The sequence below is a fragment of the Balaenoptera ricei genome, chromosome X (assembly GCF_028023285.1).
Source record: "Balaenoptera ricei isolate mBalRic1 chromosome X, mBalRic1.hap2, whole genome shotgun sequence".
Taxonomy (NCBI): domain Eukaryota; kingdom Metazoa; phylum Chordata; class Mammalia; order Artiodactyla; family Balaenopteridae; genus Balaenoptera; species Balaenoptera ricei.
Genome location: NC_082660.1, coordinates 6,377,240 through 6,392,468, shown reverse-complemented (window position 1 = coordinate 6,392,468; position 15,229 = coordinate 6,377,240). Strand labels below are relative to the sequence as shown.

The 15,229-nt window shown below is 40.4% G+C and overlaps 1 protein-coding gene across 1 annotated transcript; it reads right to left on the bottom strand.

Annotated features, from left to right (window-relative positions):
* Window positions 1-2,660: 2,660 nt before the first annotated feature.
* On the bottom strand, window positions 2,661-3,165 carry LOC132357302 (small ribosomal subunit protein eS12). The gene has a single exon (XM_059910654.1). It carries the CDS (start codon window positions 3,080-3,082, stop codon window positions 2,684-2,686), a length of 399 nt encoding a protein of 132 aa, XP_059766637.1. The 5' UTR covers window positions 3,083-3,165; the 3' UTR covers window positions 2,661-2,683.
* Between the last annotated feature and the right edge of the window lie 12,064 nt (window positions 3,166-15,229).

The window sequence follows — 15,229 nt, the reverse complement described above, 5'->3', positions numbered from 1 at the left end:
ATAGTTGATTTACAATGTGGTGTTAGTTTCTGCACAGCAAAGTGAATCAGTTATACAGCAAAGTGAATCAGTTATACACATACATATATCCACCCTTTTTAAGATTATATTCCCATATAGGTCATTACAGAGTACTGAGTAGAGTTCCCTGTGATATACAGTAGGTCCTTATCAGTTATCTATTTTATATATAGTAGTGTGTATATGTCAATCCCAATCTCCCAGTTTATCCCTCCCCCCCTTCTCACTTGGTAACCATAAGTTTGTTTTCTACATCTGTGATTCTATTTCTGTTTTGTAAATAGGTTCATTTGTACCATTTTTTTAGATGCCACATATAAGCAATATCATATGATATTTGTCTTTGTCTGACTTACTTCACTCAGTATGACAGTCTCTAGGTCCATCCATGTCACTGCAAATGGCATTATTTCATTCTTTTTTATGGCTGAGTAACATTCCATTGTATATATGTACCACATCTTCTTTATCCATTCCTCCGTCGATGGACATTTAGGTTGCTTCCATGTCCTGGTTATTGTAAATAGTGCTGCAATGAACATTGTAGTACATGTATTTTTTCGAATTATGCTTTTCTCCGGATATATGCCCAGGAGTGGGATTGCTGGGTCATATGGTAGCTCTATTTTTAGTTTTTTAAGGAATCTCCATACCGTTCTCCATAATGGCTGTACCAGTTTACATTCCCACCAACAGTGCAGGAGGGTTCCCTTTTCTCCACACCCTCTCCAGCATTTATTGTTTGTAGATTTTTTGATGATAGCCATTCTGACCAGTGTGAGGTGGTACCTAATTGTAGTTTTGATTTGCATTTCTCTAATAATTAGGGATATTGAGCATCTTTTCACGTGCTTTTTGGCCATCTGTATGCTTTGGAGAAATGCCTATTTAGATCTTCTGCCTATTTTTTGATTGGGTCGTGTTTTGGATATTGAGCTGCATGAACTGTTTGTATATTTTTGAGATTAATCCCTTGTTGGTTGCTTTGTTTGCAGATATTTTCTCCCATTCTGTTGGTTGTGTTTTCATTTTATTTATGGTTTCCTTTGCTGTACAAAAGCTTTTAAGTTTAATTAGGTCCCATTTGTTTATTTTTGTTTTTATTTTCATTACTCTAGGAGGTGGATCAAAAAAGATCTTGACGCAGTTTATGTCAGAGAGTGTCCTGCCTATGCTTTCCTCTAGGAGTTTAATGGTATCCAGTCTTACACTTAGGTCTTTAATCCATTTTGAGTTTACTTTTGTGTATGATGTTAGAGAATGTTCTAGTTTCATTCTTTTACATGTAGCTGTCCAGTTTTCCAAGCCTCACTTATTAAAGAGACTGTCTTTTCTCCATTGTATATTCTTGCCTCCTTTGTCATAGATTAGGTGACCATAGGTGTGTGGGTTTATCTCTGGACTTTCTATCCTGTACCATTGATCTATAATTCTGTTTTTGTGCCAGTACCATACTGTTTTGATGACTGTAGCTTTGTAGTATAGTCTGAGCCTGATTCCTCCACCTCTGATTTTCTTTCTCAAGGTTGCTTTGGCTATTTGGGGTTTTTTGTGTTTCCATACAAATTATTTGTTCTAATTCTGTGAAAAATGACATTGGTAATTTGATAGGGATTGCATTGAATCTGTAGATTACTTTGGGTAGGATTTCTTTCTTAACACATATCAAGTCAAATAGAAGGCGCTGAACCCACTAGAAAATGCTAAGATTTGTGAAACCTCCAATTAATAGTTTACTGTTCTCTAATATTTTCATAAAGTTCCAGTGACCTCTTAATTTGACTGTTTATGAACATTATGCAAATAAAGCACATAAACTTTAAGTATATATTTAGAAGAGATATTCAACTAATTGGTTGTTCTTAGGGAATACAAGATGTAGAGCAGGAAAACCACATTTTCTAAATTTTTGTTAAAATGTCCTACCAATATACAGTGACAGAAATAGTGAACAGCTCTATAAGGGCAGAGATTTTTAATACAGCGAGATAGGTAACAGTCACAAAACTCAGAATGTTTTAAGCCATTTACCAGTGCTTCATAAATAGATATAAATACAGATCTCACATTTTGCATCTATAAGCATCGACATTATAATAGCATCATAAAAAGTGCCACACATTTTCTTTTATTCATTCCTAGTACATCAACTTAATGTTCATGCTAGGCTTGGAAACCCAGCTAATAATCATCTACCAGCACCTTTATGTCCCAAGTTTCATTACATTATTTTGAACCAACAATTTCTTTTTCACTTAAATCTCACAGTTACTAGACTAGTCATTTAGCATGAAAAATAAAAATCAATACAGTCAGTCAGTGTAATTGCAAAGTCTGGGAGGATGGTTCCATAATTGCTTTTAAACTATCTTCTAGAAATCTTGTGAGATTGGAAATAAATAATGGCCACACACATTTAGAATATAGAGAGAAAATGCAGCCAAGTTATAACCAGGGTGGCAGTTGTAGTCATACTGACTACAAGTAGAGTTGAGGTGTGTTCGAGCACCATATTAGAAATCACGGCATCGGGTTAAGGTTTTTGAAAAGAATTACCCTCTTAATTCATTTTTATAGCTTTATTTTTTTAAATTTTTTTTATTATTTTTTATTTTTTATTTTTTATTTTTTTGAGGAACGAGAGCCCAGTTTTTTTATTTGATCATTTCTTGCATTTGAAGTACTCCTCGATGACATCCTTGGCCTGAGACTCTTTGCCGTAGTCCTTGACCACCACACAGCTGCAGCCAACCACTTTACGGGGTTTTCCCTCTCTGTCAATTTTACAGAGGCCTACCCATTCCCCTAGTTTCTTGTTGTCATCAACCTTAATCAGGTTGATCTGGTGCTCAGCACAAAGGGCCTCCACCAGCTTGACATACATTGGCTCGTCACAGTTGGATGCAAGCACACAGAGATGGGCTTGGCGCTTGTCTAAGGCTTTGGCAGCTTCGCGAATTCCACGTGCTAGGCCATCGTGGATGAGGGCGGTCTTCAGCACCTCTTGCAGAGCAGTATTAACGTCCATTACACCTCCAGCAGCAATGCCTTCCTCGGCCATGGCGGTGGGTTACGGGTGGAGGCGAATCTTGAGTGCACCCGCGCCTCCGCCTCCGCGCGGCTCCGCGGCGGCAGGGAAAGAGTATAGCTTTATTTTACAGAGATCTTCATTCCATTTTTCATCCTATAAAGGATTTTAACATCATATGACAAATGTGGGTTCCTTTCTTATATTCTCTTCTGTCTTCATGGAAGGTACCAGGGTGGAGACAAATTCAGCTGTCCCAGAGAAGAAAGCAGGCAAGTAGTGCATGGCTTAAATGAGAATGACACTGAGTGTGTCCTGTGACGTCCCATGCTTGTGTGCACGGAATGAAGATTAGTGCATTTAAGCCTCACAACCAAGCTATAAGCAGGACACTGCCCCCTAGTTCACAGATTCAAGAACATCTATTTTTACACATATTAACCTCTCTGAAATTGAGGTGGGGCTCCCAGCACAGTCACAGCGTCTCACGGTCACCGGTGGCCAGACGGCAGGTGGGAGACAGTCATCTTCCCCTGAACATTGTCATGGCCATCGTTCACTTCTGCTGGGTTTTGTGAACTGTTGGTGCTGCACACGCTGGTTCTCCATGCCCAGCAGATGACACTAACAGTGGGAGAAATCTCCAGCTCTCCCCTTTGAGGAGCGGCTGTCAGCGTGCTGCTGGGCTCCTGTCAGCGCTCAACACGGGATCCGCAGAGGTTTTGTGAGTCTCCCACCTGATAGCCGCGTTTCAGGGCGCGTCACCTCTGACTCAGTGACTAAGGACGTGGGAAGGGCCCAGCAAGCCGCCTCGCTTGCCCAGTGTGAACGGGGCATTCAGGGAGGCACCGCGGCTTCCCACCGTGGCTGCGACCCCTTGGCGGGAACTCTCGCTCCCACTCTCATCACCTGAGGCAAAGCCCTTGGTTCCCAGAGTTTCCCCTAAGTGCCGGGCTCTGGTTCACCAGTGGTTTGGCTGAGATGAAACCCAGCAGTGTCCACCGGGCTGCAGTGGCCGTCCGCCCTCAGCACCAGCGAGGCAGGTCCAGAGGTGGACGGCACGCGAGGCCATTCTCACAGCGCTGAGCAACTCTCCACTGGATGAACCCTGTTTTATTTTACTGATCCTCCGGGGGTTGCCGTTTAGACCACTCCAGACCTGACAGCTGTGATTAAACCCCGTGGTCACCAGCGCAGGTGACCCCAACCAGGGCCCCTTCTCTGCTGAGACTGATTGCAGTAAAGCTGCACCACCCAGATGGTCCCCAGTGCTACCTGGTGATGGGTGACCTTGGCCCTGCAGCTCCCCATCCGGGCTCTTCAAGGTGCCCTCCCCTGCTTGCTGTCAAAGCGTTCATTGCTTTTGAACTTACTCAACACAGTGTCAGTAATGCTTGTCAGACACCTCAAGACCAAGTGCAATTTGCTGGCTGGTTACAAAATGATCCCAGCAGACCAGTAACAGCCTTCACTTGCCTTCAGGTAGCTGGGTAGGCAAGTTCAACATTTTAAAAATACCTCATTCTTAGCATTCTTTGGAACTAGAAAAGTTGAATGGTTGAATATTTGTTGAAAAGAGAAGCTCATGCGATAAGGAAATGCAAACTGTGGGACTGAATATCATTGTCTAGAGTGATGTAAACATCTCCACCTATGAATAAGTAACCTCCAGAGGGTGGAGACTTTATTTTGTCTATTATTGCGACACAGTGTCTGGAACAGTGCTTGAAACGTAGTGAGAGGCTCAGAGTCACTGAATGAATGGATATTATTTAACTTGTTGCTGGACAAGTAAAATATAAAACTAATCATGTTAAAATCATGAGGCGGAGGGAGGAGAGCAAATGAGAAACAGAAACTGATTTAACTGTACCCCTCTCCTGCCAGGCGGAGGAAAGGAGAAGGAGAGCCGGTGAATGCATGCTCTTGTGTCCTGGGGCTGCTTCTGGTCTCTGATTCAGGGCAAGAGGCCAGCCAAGTGCAGCCTGTGGGGATGGAGCTGTGGAGCCCGTAGCTGGAAGTGAGGCTGTGGAAGGGGGAGCTCGTTACAACCTTCCAGTAGTTAGGGAGAGGGAGAGAGAGAAAAGGAGAGGCTTTTATCTTCCCAAGAAGTTCCACTGAGGCAATTTGGAGAGGGAATGGAGTGAAGGCGGGGTAGGGGTGGGGATCCAGAAGCGAAACCATACAAGAAACAGAAAGCTTTTATATGGTTCATTTCTAATTCAAAACATTCAGAACTTCATTTTGAAATATTGTGTCTCCTTTTTTTTCTTTTCAATGGTTATACATTGTTGTTTTAATTGAAGGACACATTTGTTTATTTGTTTCATTTTTCCTAGAAGTACTGCTTGGATATCCTTGATGTAGGAATTAGTCACATTGGTGGTTCTCAACCTAGGAAAGGGAGCAAGATTGTCCCCCAGAGGCACGTGGCAGCGTCTGGAGACCCCTTCGGTTGTCACACTGGGGAGAGGGTGCTACCGGCATCCAGTGGGTGGAGGCCAGAGATGCCACTCACCATCCTACAGTGCCCAGGACAGACCTCGCAGCAAAGAAGGCTCCTGTTCAAAGTGTTAATAGTGCTGATGTTGAGAAATCATGAGTTTCCTACCATCTTCATCAAATTCTCATAATTTTTCTCAAATCTCTCATTTGAATTCAGGGACAAAAATTCTTCTTGATTCTCAGCTCTGGTGGCATGAAAATCACCTAAATGCCTTAAAAATTACTGATACCTAAGCCACCCCAGACCATTAAATGGAGATGTCTTGAGTTGGGGCCTTGAGTTGGGCATCTGCATTTTTAAATTACTCATGGTCACAAGCATTGAGCAGCACTGATTTAAATGATGCAACACAGGAAATTAAAACCACCAGAGTTGATTTACCTTATCTGTGTTTAAAATATCTACAAATAAAATGATACAGCTCTCCAGCTTAAATGAGAATATAATAGCTACCGTTACTCTGTGGCTTCTTATGTGCTTCTTATATTTTGTAAAAGGATTTTCTTTCACTTAGATATGGAAAAATGTGCATTAAAAATGTTTCCAGTCTTGTAAAGATAGATCTGGAATAGGATAAAAATATTTACTTCTTTGTCTTGACATGTTGGTAGCAACGCTTAACTTCTAAGTCCATTTTTTTTTTAGTGAACATTTCAGTGACTTATTGGAGATGCAAAATAATAGTAATAATAATAAAAGTTATAGAGTATTTTATGCTATTAGTGTGCTAGGCTGCAAGTCCAAATATAAGACCATTATAATTTCTCTATAAATAAAAACTGGGACATACAATACCTATGGATTGATAACTTTAAAATAACTTTTAGAATAATTGTGGTTTGGATTGAAACATTTTAGTTTTGGGTTGGATTATTAGTTTATTTACTTTCCTTTTAACTAAGTTTATGCTAGTGTGCAAGTGTTGTGTTTTTGTTTTTCTTTCTCTTCAACGCCCAAGACTTTTCCAGAGTTACTTATGAGGTTAGAAATAGAAGCAGACTTTCATGTATTAGGATTCTCCAAAGAAACAGAACCAATAGAAGATAGGTAGGTAGGTAGATAAATAGATAGACAAACAGATGGTAGATAAATAGATTAGATACATGGATAACAGATAACTAGATGATACTGTAGATAGATAGATATGCTAGATAGAGCGAGCTAGCTAGGCAGATAGATAGATAGATAGATAGATAGATAGGAGAGATAGAGATTTATTATAGGAATTGGCTCATGTGGTTATGGAGTCCAAGGAGTCCCACCATCTGTCATCTGCTATCTGGAAAACCAGGAAGGTCAGTGGTGCAATTAGGTCTCAGTACCAAGACCTGAGCATTCTGGGGCAGATGGCGTAGGTCCTGGTCCGAATCTGAAAGCCCAAGAACCAGGAATGTGGATGTGTGTGAGCAGAAGCAGAGGAAGAAGCAGAGAGAGAGGAAACGCCCCTCCCTTGCCCTTCTGTTCTCATCAGGCCCTCAGTGGATTGCATGGTGGCCACCTGCATTGGTGAGGGCCATCTTTATTCAGTCTACTGGTTCATGCGCTCATGTCTTCCAAAGACACCCTCTCAGACACACCCAGAGATAACATTTTGCCAGCCATCTGGGCATCGCTTAGCCTAGTCAAATCGACACGTGAAATTAACCATCACAGTTCCTTTATCATATTAATAAATGGTTTCCCACGAGCATGAAAAAGATCATGTTTGAAGAGAGTCTTTCCTAAAACTCACTCAAGTAATCAAAAAGATAGATAAGTCTAACAAACATGGAGAAAACAATTCAGTAATATCATAGTAACAGAAAACCCTCAAATGGCTGATAGAAAGATTTAGTTTAGGTTAGGTTATATCTGATATAGATATAATCAGGAACGTATCTTTTCCTAACATTACATTACTTGAGACCTTCCCCAGATTACAGGACTGGGTTTTCCAGACATCACCAATCCATGAGTCTAGGGGAGGCTTTATTATAGTAGGAATTATTCTCCTGGTTTGTGATGGTCTTTAATCCTTGTAGCTCTGCCCTTTTACATGTATCCATACTTGCTCCCTATGTGACCTCATTCAGCCCGTGGTTTTGAATATCATCTGTGTGATGATGAGCCTTAAAATTTTCTGTTAGGAGAGTGAAGAGCTGAGAAACAAGGCGTCCCCTATCAGTGGGCAGGCAGGAGGTGCACAGGAGACCATGCCATGGGCGGTGGTTGTTTAAACCCCGCAGTTCTCATAGTCTCCCAGTGAGTCAGTTCCCTGTCTTGTACTTTTTACCTTCTCATTTTTCTCACAGTCACATATTGTCTTCCTAGGGACACGAAACAGTTCTACAAAGTCCGGAGCTATTGCATTCTCAAGGTCAACATTCTTCAGTCATTTGAACGCTACCTTTTTGTTCCTTATTATTCCCAAGAATAACTTTCGACTACTAAGACTTATTCTTCTCTGGCTTTGTACTCAGAAAAAAAAAGAATTGCTTTTTGACTCTTCTTTCAACAAGAATACATTTAATATTGCTCTAGAAGACCTGGGCCCTGAATTGCTGCTTAAATAAACATGTAGTATCTGGTACTGTTAATTTTACTTCATTATATATATATATATATATATATATATATATATATATATATTTAAATTTATTTATTTATTTATCTATCTATTTATTTATGGCTGCATTGGATTTTTGTTGCTGTGCGCGCAAGCAGGGGCTACTCTTCATTGTGGTGCGCGGGCTTCTCACTGCGGTGGCTTCTCTTGTTGTGGAGCACGGGCTCTAGGCGCGCAGGCTTCAGTAGTTGTGGCGTGTGGACTTCAGTAGTTGTGGCTCGCGGGCTCTAGAGCACAGGCTCAGTAGTTGTGGCACACGGGCTTAGTTGCTCTGCGGCATGTGGGATCTTCCTGGACCAGGGCTCAAACCCGTGTCCCCTGCATCAGCAGGCGGATTCTCAACCACTGAGCCACCAGGGAAGTCCCCCATTATACTTTTAAATTAAATTTCAGGAACATGGAGTTGGATGAATTATAATTCCTGGTCCAGACATTTTCACCATTTTCCAGCTATGGCCCCTTTTATGTATTCAACTAGCTATTTAATTAGTTATTGTTAAGAGTGTAATGGACACCAGAAAATCCCATTACCAACAACAAAAGCCAGGTGTTTTACAATCAACCAACCCTCTTGCTTTCTTCACCATAACCCTGCAATCTAGGTCAACTATCCCTGTTTCTTTCTTTTTAATGTAGATTTATTGCATTTGTCTGCTTACTAATTAATTTGATTCTACTTATCTTTAACTTTATGGAAAGGATATCCTGCCATACTAATCTCTTGGCAGTGTTTTTCACTGCCAAGTTGTTTTTAGTTTTTAAGGTTGATCTTTAACATGCACATCTCAGTAATTAATTTGTTTTGATAGCTGTATACGACTTCATTATGTGTATGCATCTGCTCTTACAGTGATAGACATTTTGTTGGTTTCAAGGTCTTGCTAATCTGAGCTGTGCTATTATAAAAACTTGCTTGTCTGTGGTTTTTGCAGTACACATGCAATAGTTTCTCTTGGGTTGCCCAGGAGTGTAATTGAGGGATCATCAGCTGTGTGAGTGGTTGGTTGTTTACAGGTGATGTCTGGCCCTTTTCCTGAGTAATTGCATCAGTTTACAGCCCCACCAGCAATGAATAAAAGTTTCTTGGAGCCACCTACTCTCTGAGAGGTAGCATGGTCGGACTTTCAGTTGCAGCCGAGAGAAAGGGTGTAAAATCACATCTGCTCTGGTCTTATTTTAGATATTTGTTTTCCTGATCATCAGTGATGCCAAACACGCCTTCATCTGTCTTTTAGAGATATGTGTTTCCTCATCTGCCCTTGCTTGTTCATAACTGTTGCTTATTTTTCTTTTGGTCTGTTTATGCTGTTTTTATTGATTTGTAGGAATTCACTCCCTGGTCTTCACTATAATATTTTGTCAGTGGTGAAAATATTTTTCTTCCACTTTGTAATGAGTCTCTTTTCTTTCTTTAAGATGTTTTTGATGAACACTATGTCTTAATTTTTAATATAACTGAATATATCTTTTTTAAAAAAAAGTGAATGCATTGTGTGTTTTATTTAAGAAATGCTTCTCTAGTCTCTAGTTCTGGATTTATCTTTGATCTAACCTCTGATTTGTTCTCTCATGTCAGATGATGGTTTGAGGACTTCCTCACTTCCCCGGGCCTAATTCAGGTTTTGCTGGAGGGTAAAGCTGAAGCTTTGAGCTGGAAGCTCTCTCACCTGGGACTGAGCTTCCGGCCCCAGTTCCACATCTCTGACTCTGGGGGCAAATGTTGGTGCTGCATCCCAGCCCTTTGCCGCCCCCTGCAGGCAGCTGTAACCAGGGTTGCTGCATTAAATCAGTCAAATTGCATGCTGGGAAGCAGAGAGAAGGGTGTGGCCTGATGAATTTCCATTTGTTTCAGGTCTCAATAATTTCAGGTAATTCTTATGCGGTTCCTGAATCCCCACCTCATACTTTCAGAACCTCACATAGTTACAGGAATAAACTATTTCTGCGTCAAACATGCTGAATTCAGAAACATCATGCTCCGTGAAAAAAAAGCCAGAGACAACACTTCATACTGTCGTTTATATGACGTTCTGGAAAAGAGAAAAACGGAAGGACAGAAATCAGATCACTGGTTGCCAGAGACTGGGAGCGAGGGCAGGAAATGGGTACAATAGGGCATAAGAGAACTATTCGTGGTGCTGGGAATATTCTATATCACAGTCGTATTGGTGGTCACACAACTGCATACTTTGTTAAGGCAAATTACGCCTTAACAAATTGCTCATTTAAAATTTACAAATTGTATTTTATGTAAGTTAATTCTGTTTTAGTAGATTCCCCTCCATAAAGCTGACGAAAAAGTAAAGAGTTAAATGAGGAAAGAATGTATAATTTAACTCCCCAACGATCAAATTTTATGCAGCAGGCACCTAAAGAGGTGTGTTTAAGATCAGGTAGAGTGTTTGACCAGGTGTAGAAAAACGGCTCTGGTGTTCACATCTGCTGTGCGAGTTCTTTTTGGATAACATCCGAGGTTTGACCACTTGTCTTGGACACTCTGGAGAGGCAGATGGTCGTTGTACCTGGGTATTTGCTTTTCTCTTTAGCCTGTCATCATTTATATATTGTCAAATAAGCTGTTTTGAGAAATCCTTTTAGAAAGTGGACTTCGTTTTCATGTTCGGAAGCTAATGTTCATTTCAGAAGTCGTTTGAAAATCATCTTTACCTTTCCATCAGTGGGAACTGACTCTTCCAAACTAAAGATGTATTGCTCTAACACGGTGGTTCTCAGCTGGGGGTCACTGAGGGGACACACGGTGCTATCGGGAGACAGTTTTGTTAGATGATCGTGTGGGGGTGGCGTGTGGATACCACTGACATCTAGTGGTTGGAAGCCAGATCGGCTCCCCGTGGTAGAGGACGCTCCCCACGGCAAATTATCCCCAGATGTCAATAGCGCTGAGGTTGGAAACCCTGCTATAAAATTTGTACTAAAGGAGTGGTTAAAAACAAAAACAAAACGTATGTTATAAATCCCTTCGTTAATACTGTGAATGCTATATGTACCTTGCCTAGTTTGGGCACTTATTATTAACTGAAGGTCTGTACCTAATCTTTTCGAAGTATTACCTCAGAATAATCCTGGGAGGTAGTTTCTGTTACGATCTCTGTTTTGCAATGGGAAGATTCGGGAACGCAGGGAAGGGAAGGAATTTGCCTAGGGGGCACATCCCTCCTTGCTCCTTTTGAGATTTTAACACCAGGTTGTTTCCGAACTGATATTTTTCACCCATTCTAGTCTTCAAGCTACATCATTTCTCACAATCCCTTAGCATCTGAAGAGGCAAGTATGAAGTCATAACTTTATAATTTTTACAGTTACAGCTATAATTTCAGTTATTTGGCAAGGAGGGAAAAATCTCTATCTAGGGTAAAAAGTCTTTGGTATTAAATTAACATTGATTAACATTGAACATGTGCACCTAATTCTCTGAAAACAGGAAGGGGCTTAGATCACTTTCATTTCTTTCATTGTTCGTAATGCCAGGAAGCAGTAATTCACTTAGTGAGATCCTGCTAATGTGACAGAGTCAGCCAGATCTCAGTGATCCCAGACTCCACTTAACTCCTCTTACTATGTCTCAGTGACCCAGGTGCACGTCTGCCGGTACGGTTGCTCTCAACTGAACACTTTTCCCAGCTCAGTCCTCACATATGAACAACAGTATGAATATCAATATGTCGAACATAAATTTCTCCAGGATGACTGCGGTCTGTAATCATCCCAAAGGGTAGCTACTAATTATTTACAGGAGAAGAAAAAGAAACGGATTGAAAGTTCTTCTTGAGCTGAGAAGTTGTTGCACTGTCACCAAGGACTTTCTCTACATGATGCAACATCCAGAAGGACCGTAAGAAGAATGTTCCCACTAGGAATCCCACTTAAACACTAGGGGAACCCCATTTACCATCTTTGATATCCAATTCTTTTCCATCTGTGTCCCAGAGAAGCACAGATTGCTAAGAAAACAGAGCACACAGAGCAAAGTAGGCTTGGCATTCCTTGTCTGGAACTCAAAGTCAACCTGTTGTGTGAGAGGGCGTGTGAGCCTGTGAAGAGGGGTGGGCAGGAGGGCGTCCAGAAGCAACTGTATGGAGAGAGGAGGGAGGGGAATGACCTTTGATTTCTGATTCCTGGAAGCACCCAAAGGCAATCAGAGGGCAGAATGTCCCCCAGCTGGTTCCTGTTAGCCACTATAGAAAACCCTGGAAGTAAACCCAAATGTTTTTGTTTTTTGTTTTGTTTTGGTGCTGGGGGACACTTTTTTTTTTTAGCCCCTGCAGATTCAGAAGAGAAAAAGATTAATTCCGACCTTAGTTACTTTCATCAGTCTATTATTCCCTTGGTCCCAGGGTATCACAATGCTTCCCTCAAATTCTTAAATGTGTTTATCTTAATCTCTTGACTGTTGGTTCATCTTGTGTAAAGTGGCCAGTGAGCGATGAAAGGCGGTTTCTGGGTCTTCTTTCTGTTTGCTAACACTGAAGATAAAGGCTGTCAACTTTATTTGCTTTAGTTTCCCCTGGTGTTGAATTTTATTCACCTAAGTCTCATATTTTAGGAAATCTTAACAAGCAAGCAATGCGTGAGCTGCAAAGGTGTCTGGAACAGGAGCTACTTCAAATATAATTCACGCGCAGGCTGCCTTTGTCATTTAGTTTTGTAGTGAATAGTTTGAGAAGTGCTTGAAAGCTGGGAAAAAATTCATTTGAAGACAGCTGTGCTCATTTCCCTAGTTTAGTTCAGTGTGACTGTAGTTAAGGAGGAAAGCTTTCCTGTGTTGAAGTCCACAGTGGAATTAGTCTAGTTGCTATTAATTGAGAACGTTGCATGATTATCCCAGTCAGATTTATGCCTTAAAGTTGACGTCCTCAAATTAGGTTATCAAACAGAGGATTCTGTCGACTGCCGTCACGTTTTATTTAGATGGCCAGCGTGTGGCGCTGTTTCCTGCTAAAAGTTGCCTTTTTCATTTTCAGAAACTCCTCCGAACCTATGGTATTTACATGGCTCAGTGGAAATTTCCATGGGCTGAACAACATCAAAGAAGAACAACCCCACTTCAGTCTTTCAACAGAATAGAGCTCCAGTTTTCTGAGGAGCACCTGTGTAGGTTTCTTTTCATGTTTAGGAATGAAAACCAGAATAAAAGCATGATTATTTGAGCTTCCTTTTAAAAAGCCAAAAAAGTCTCATTTTACAAAATTTTAAATATGAATTTTACTGCACAATTTATTATTCATTTCCCGTGAATAGCAGGCCCTTCAGAAGTGAGAAATGAGGTTTTCAGTTAAAGTTATCTCATTTAAGATTTGGGATAAAATTATATAATTTACATTTCTTTCAATGCGCTTATGCTTCTCAAAATGTATGTTTGGGGGCAAACTGGTAATATTTTGGTCATGTCAAGAAGCTGAAATACACAAGTTACTTTTTATATTTTAGTGTCCCGCATTTGGCTGTTACATAGTATTTCTTTTACGGCTATTTATATGTTTTTCAGTATCTACAGCTTATATATAAAATCAAATGTGAGAACCCTAACTCTTTCTGGTTGCTCATGGTAGTGTTGCTAACATTAAAATTTGTGTAAAATCAGTTAATTGCCTGGTCTTTGGGACAAGTGTTCAATTCTACTGACATTGAGCATTCTTTGAAATCATCGGGTTTTAAAAGCCCAGTGTTCCTTGCATGGGCAGCAGCTGTTATGCTCAATAAGACGCTAAAATCAACAAAAGCCCTCAAATAAGCTACAGTTAAAATTTCCTGGGGCTGCGAGGGTAAAAGTATTTACAGCTGGATATCACCATCACCATACAATTGATCCCTGAAACATAAAAATGCACACACTCCTATACATTTTTTTAATAAGTATTTAAATTTTAGTAATTATTGCAGGGACAGAATAAAACTTTAGTGATGACTTAATCTAGAACAGGCTCTTAGCATGACTGCAGAACAGGTACCAAACAAATTTAACACTAATTGATGGATTGATGGTGACTTTGGGGGAGGGAAGGGAAAAAGGGCAAGGAGACAAATTCTTGAAGCGTAGTAGTAGCTTGAAATTGTGATATTTGACAATTCTTTGTATATTTTGCAGAAAAAAAGTTTTAAATTTTCATTACAATATTCTTCAGCACACAAAAGTAATAGCAAACACATTTCTGATACTTCTTGGTAATATCTTAGTAAACATCGAGGTAATTAAAAATAATACCTTTAAACCTGTGTATACTGCAACCGAATTTTTATAATCTTGCTGAAGAGGAACATGTCTTGTAAACTAAAATTATCTCCAAATAGGATATTTACATTGCAAGACGAAAAAAGCAAGTAGATAATTGCAAATGGATATGCACGTCCTTTTCTAAACAGTTGAGTGTATATTCAGTGACCCAGTGCAAAATGCTACAATTTTCATTTGTAAATGATTAAATTTGCCATCAGGGAACAGATTGGTACAGCGCCATAGAGGTTCACCCCATTCTTACCTGAAATCATATTACAAAGGATGCAAATCTGATATTTAGACATGCAGTTCTTAACTGCATCTGAGCTCCCTATTTCACTTTTTTTTTTTTTTTTCTTTTTTTTTAAGAGCTCTCTCTATGTTCCCTGGATCATGCAGTTCAAAGCTGAGCAGACGAGAGTTAAGTCTGGAGGAGGGGGAAAGCCCAGTTGAAGAAGAGATCTGGAAGAGTCTGGCTACCAAATTCTGACAACTCCACATGCAGATGAAGAGGTGAGTATGGGCCAAGGCTCTAGCAGCATGGCTCACTTCTTGGTTTTTCTCAAGATGTTAATTTTTAATTTTTTAAATTTAATTTTAATTTCTCTGATGTTAACTGCAGTTTCTGAGAGAAGATGCATGTTATTGCATCATCCAGTGAAAGCAATTAAAAGGAAACTGGGCACCATGGGTGAGTTCCCTGCCCTCACTTCACTGTCCCCTATAAACCAGTGACCATGGACCACACTAGGTTTAAAACTCATAAATGCCATCGAATTAAAGTACTGGTCTTCTCCAGCTTTAGAGCAAGCTCTCAATTTGCTTTTCCAAGAG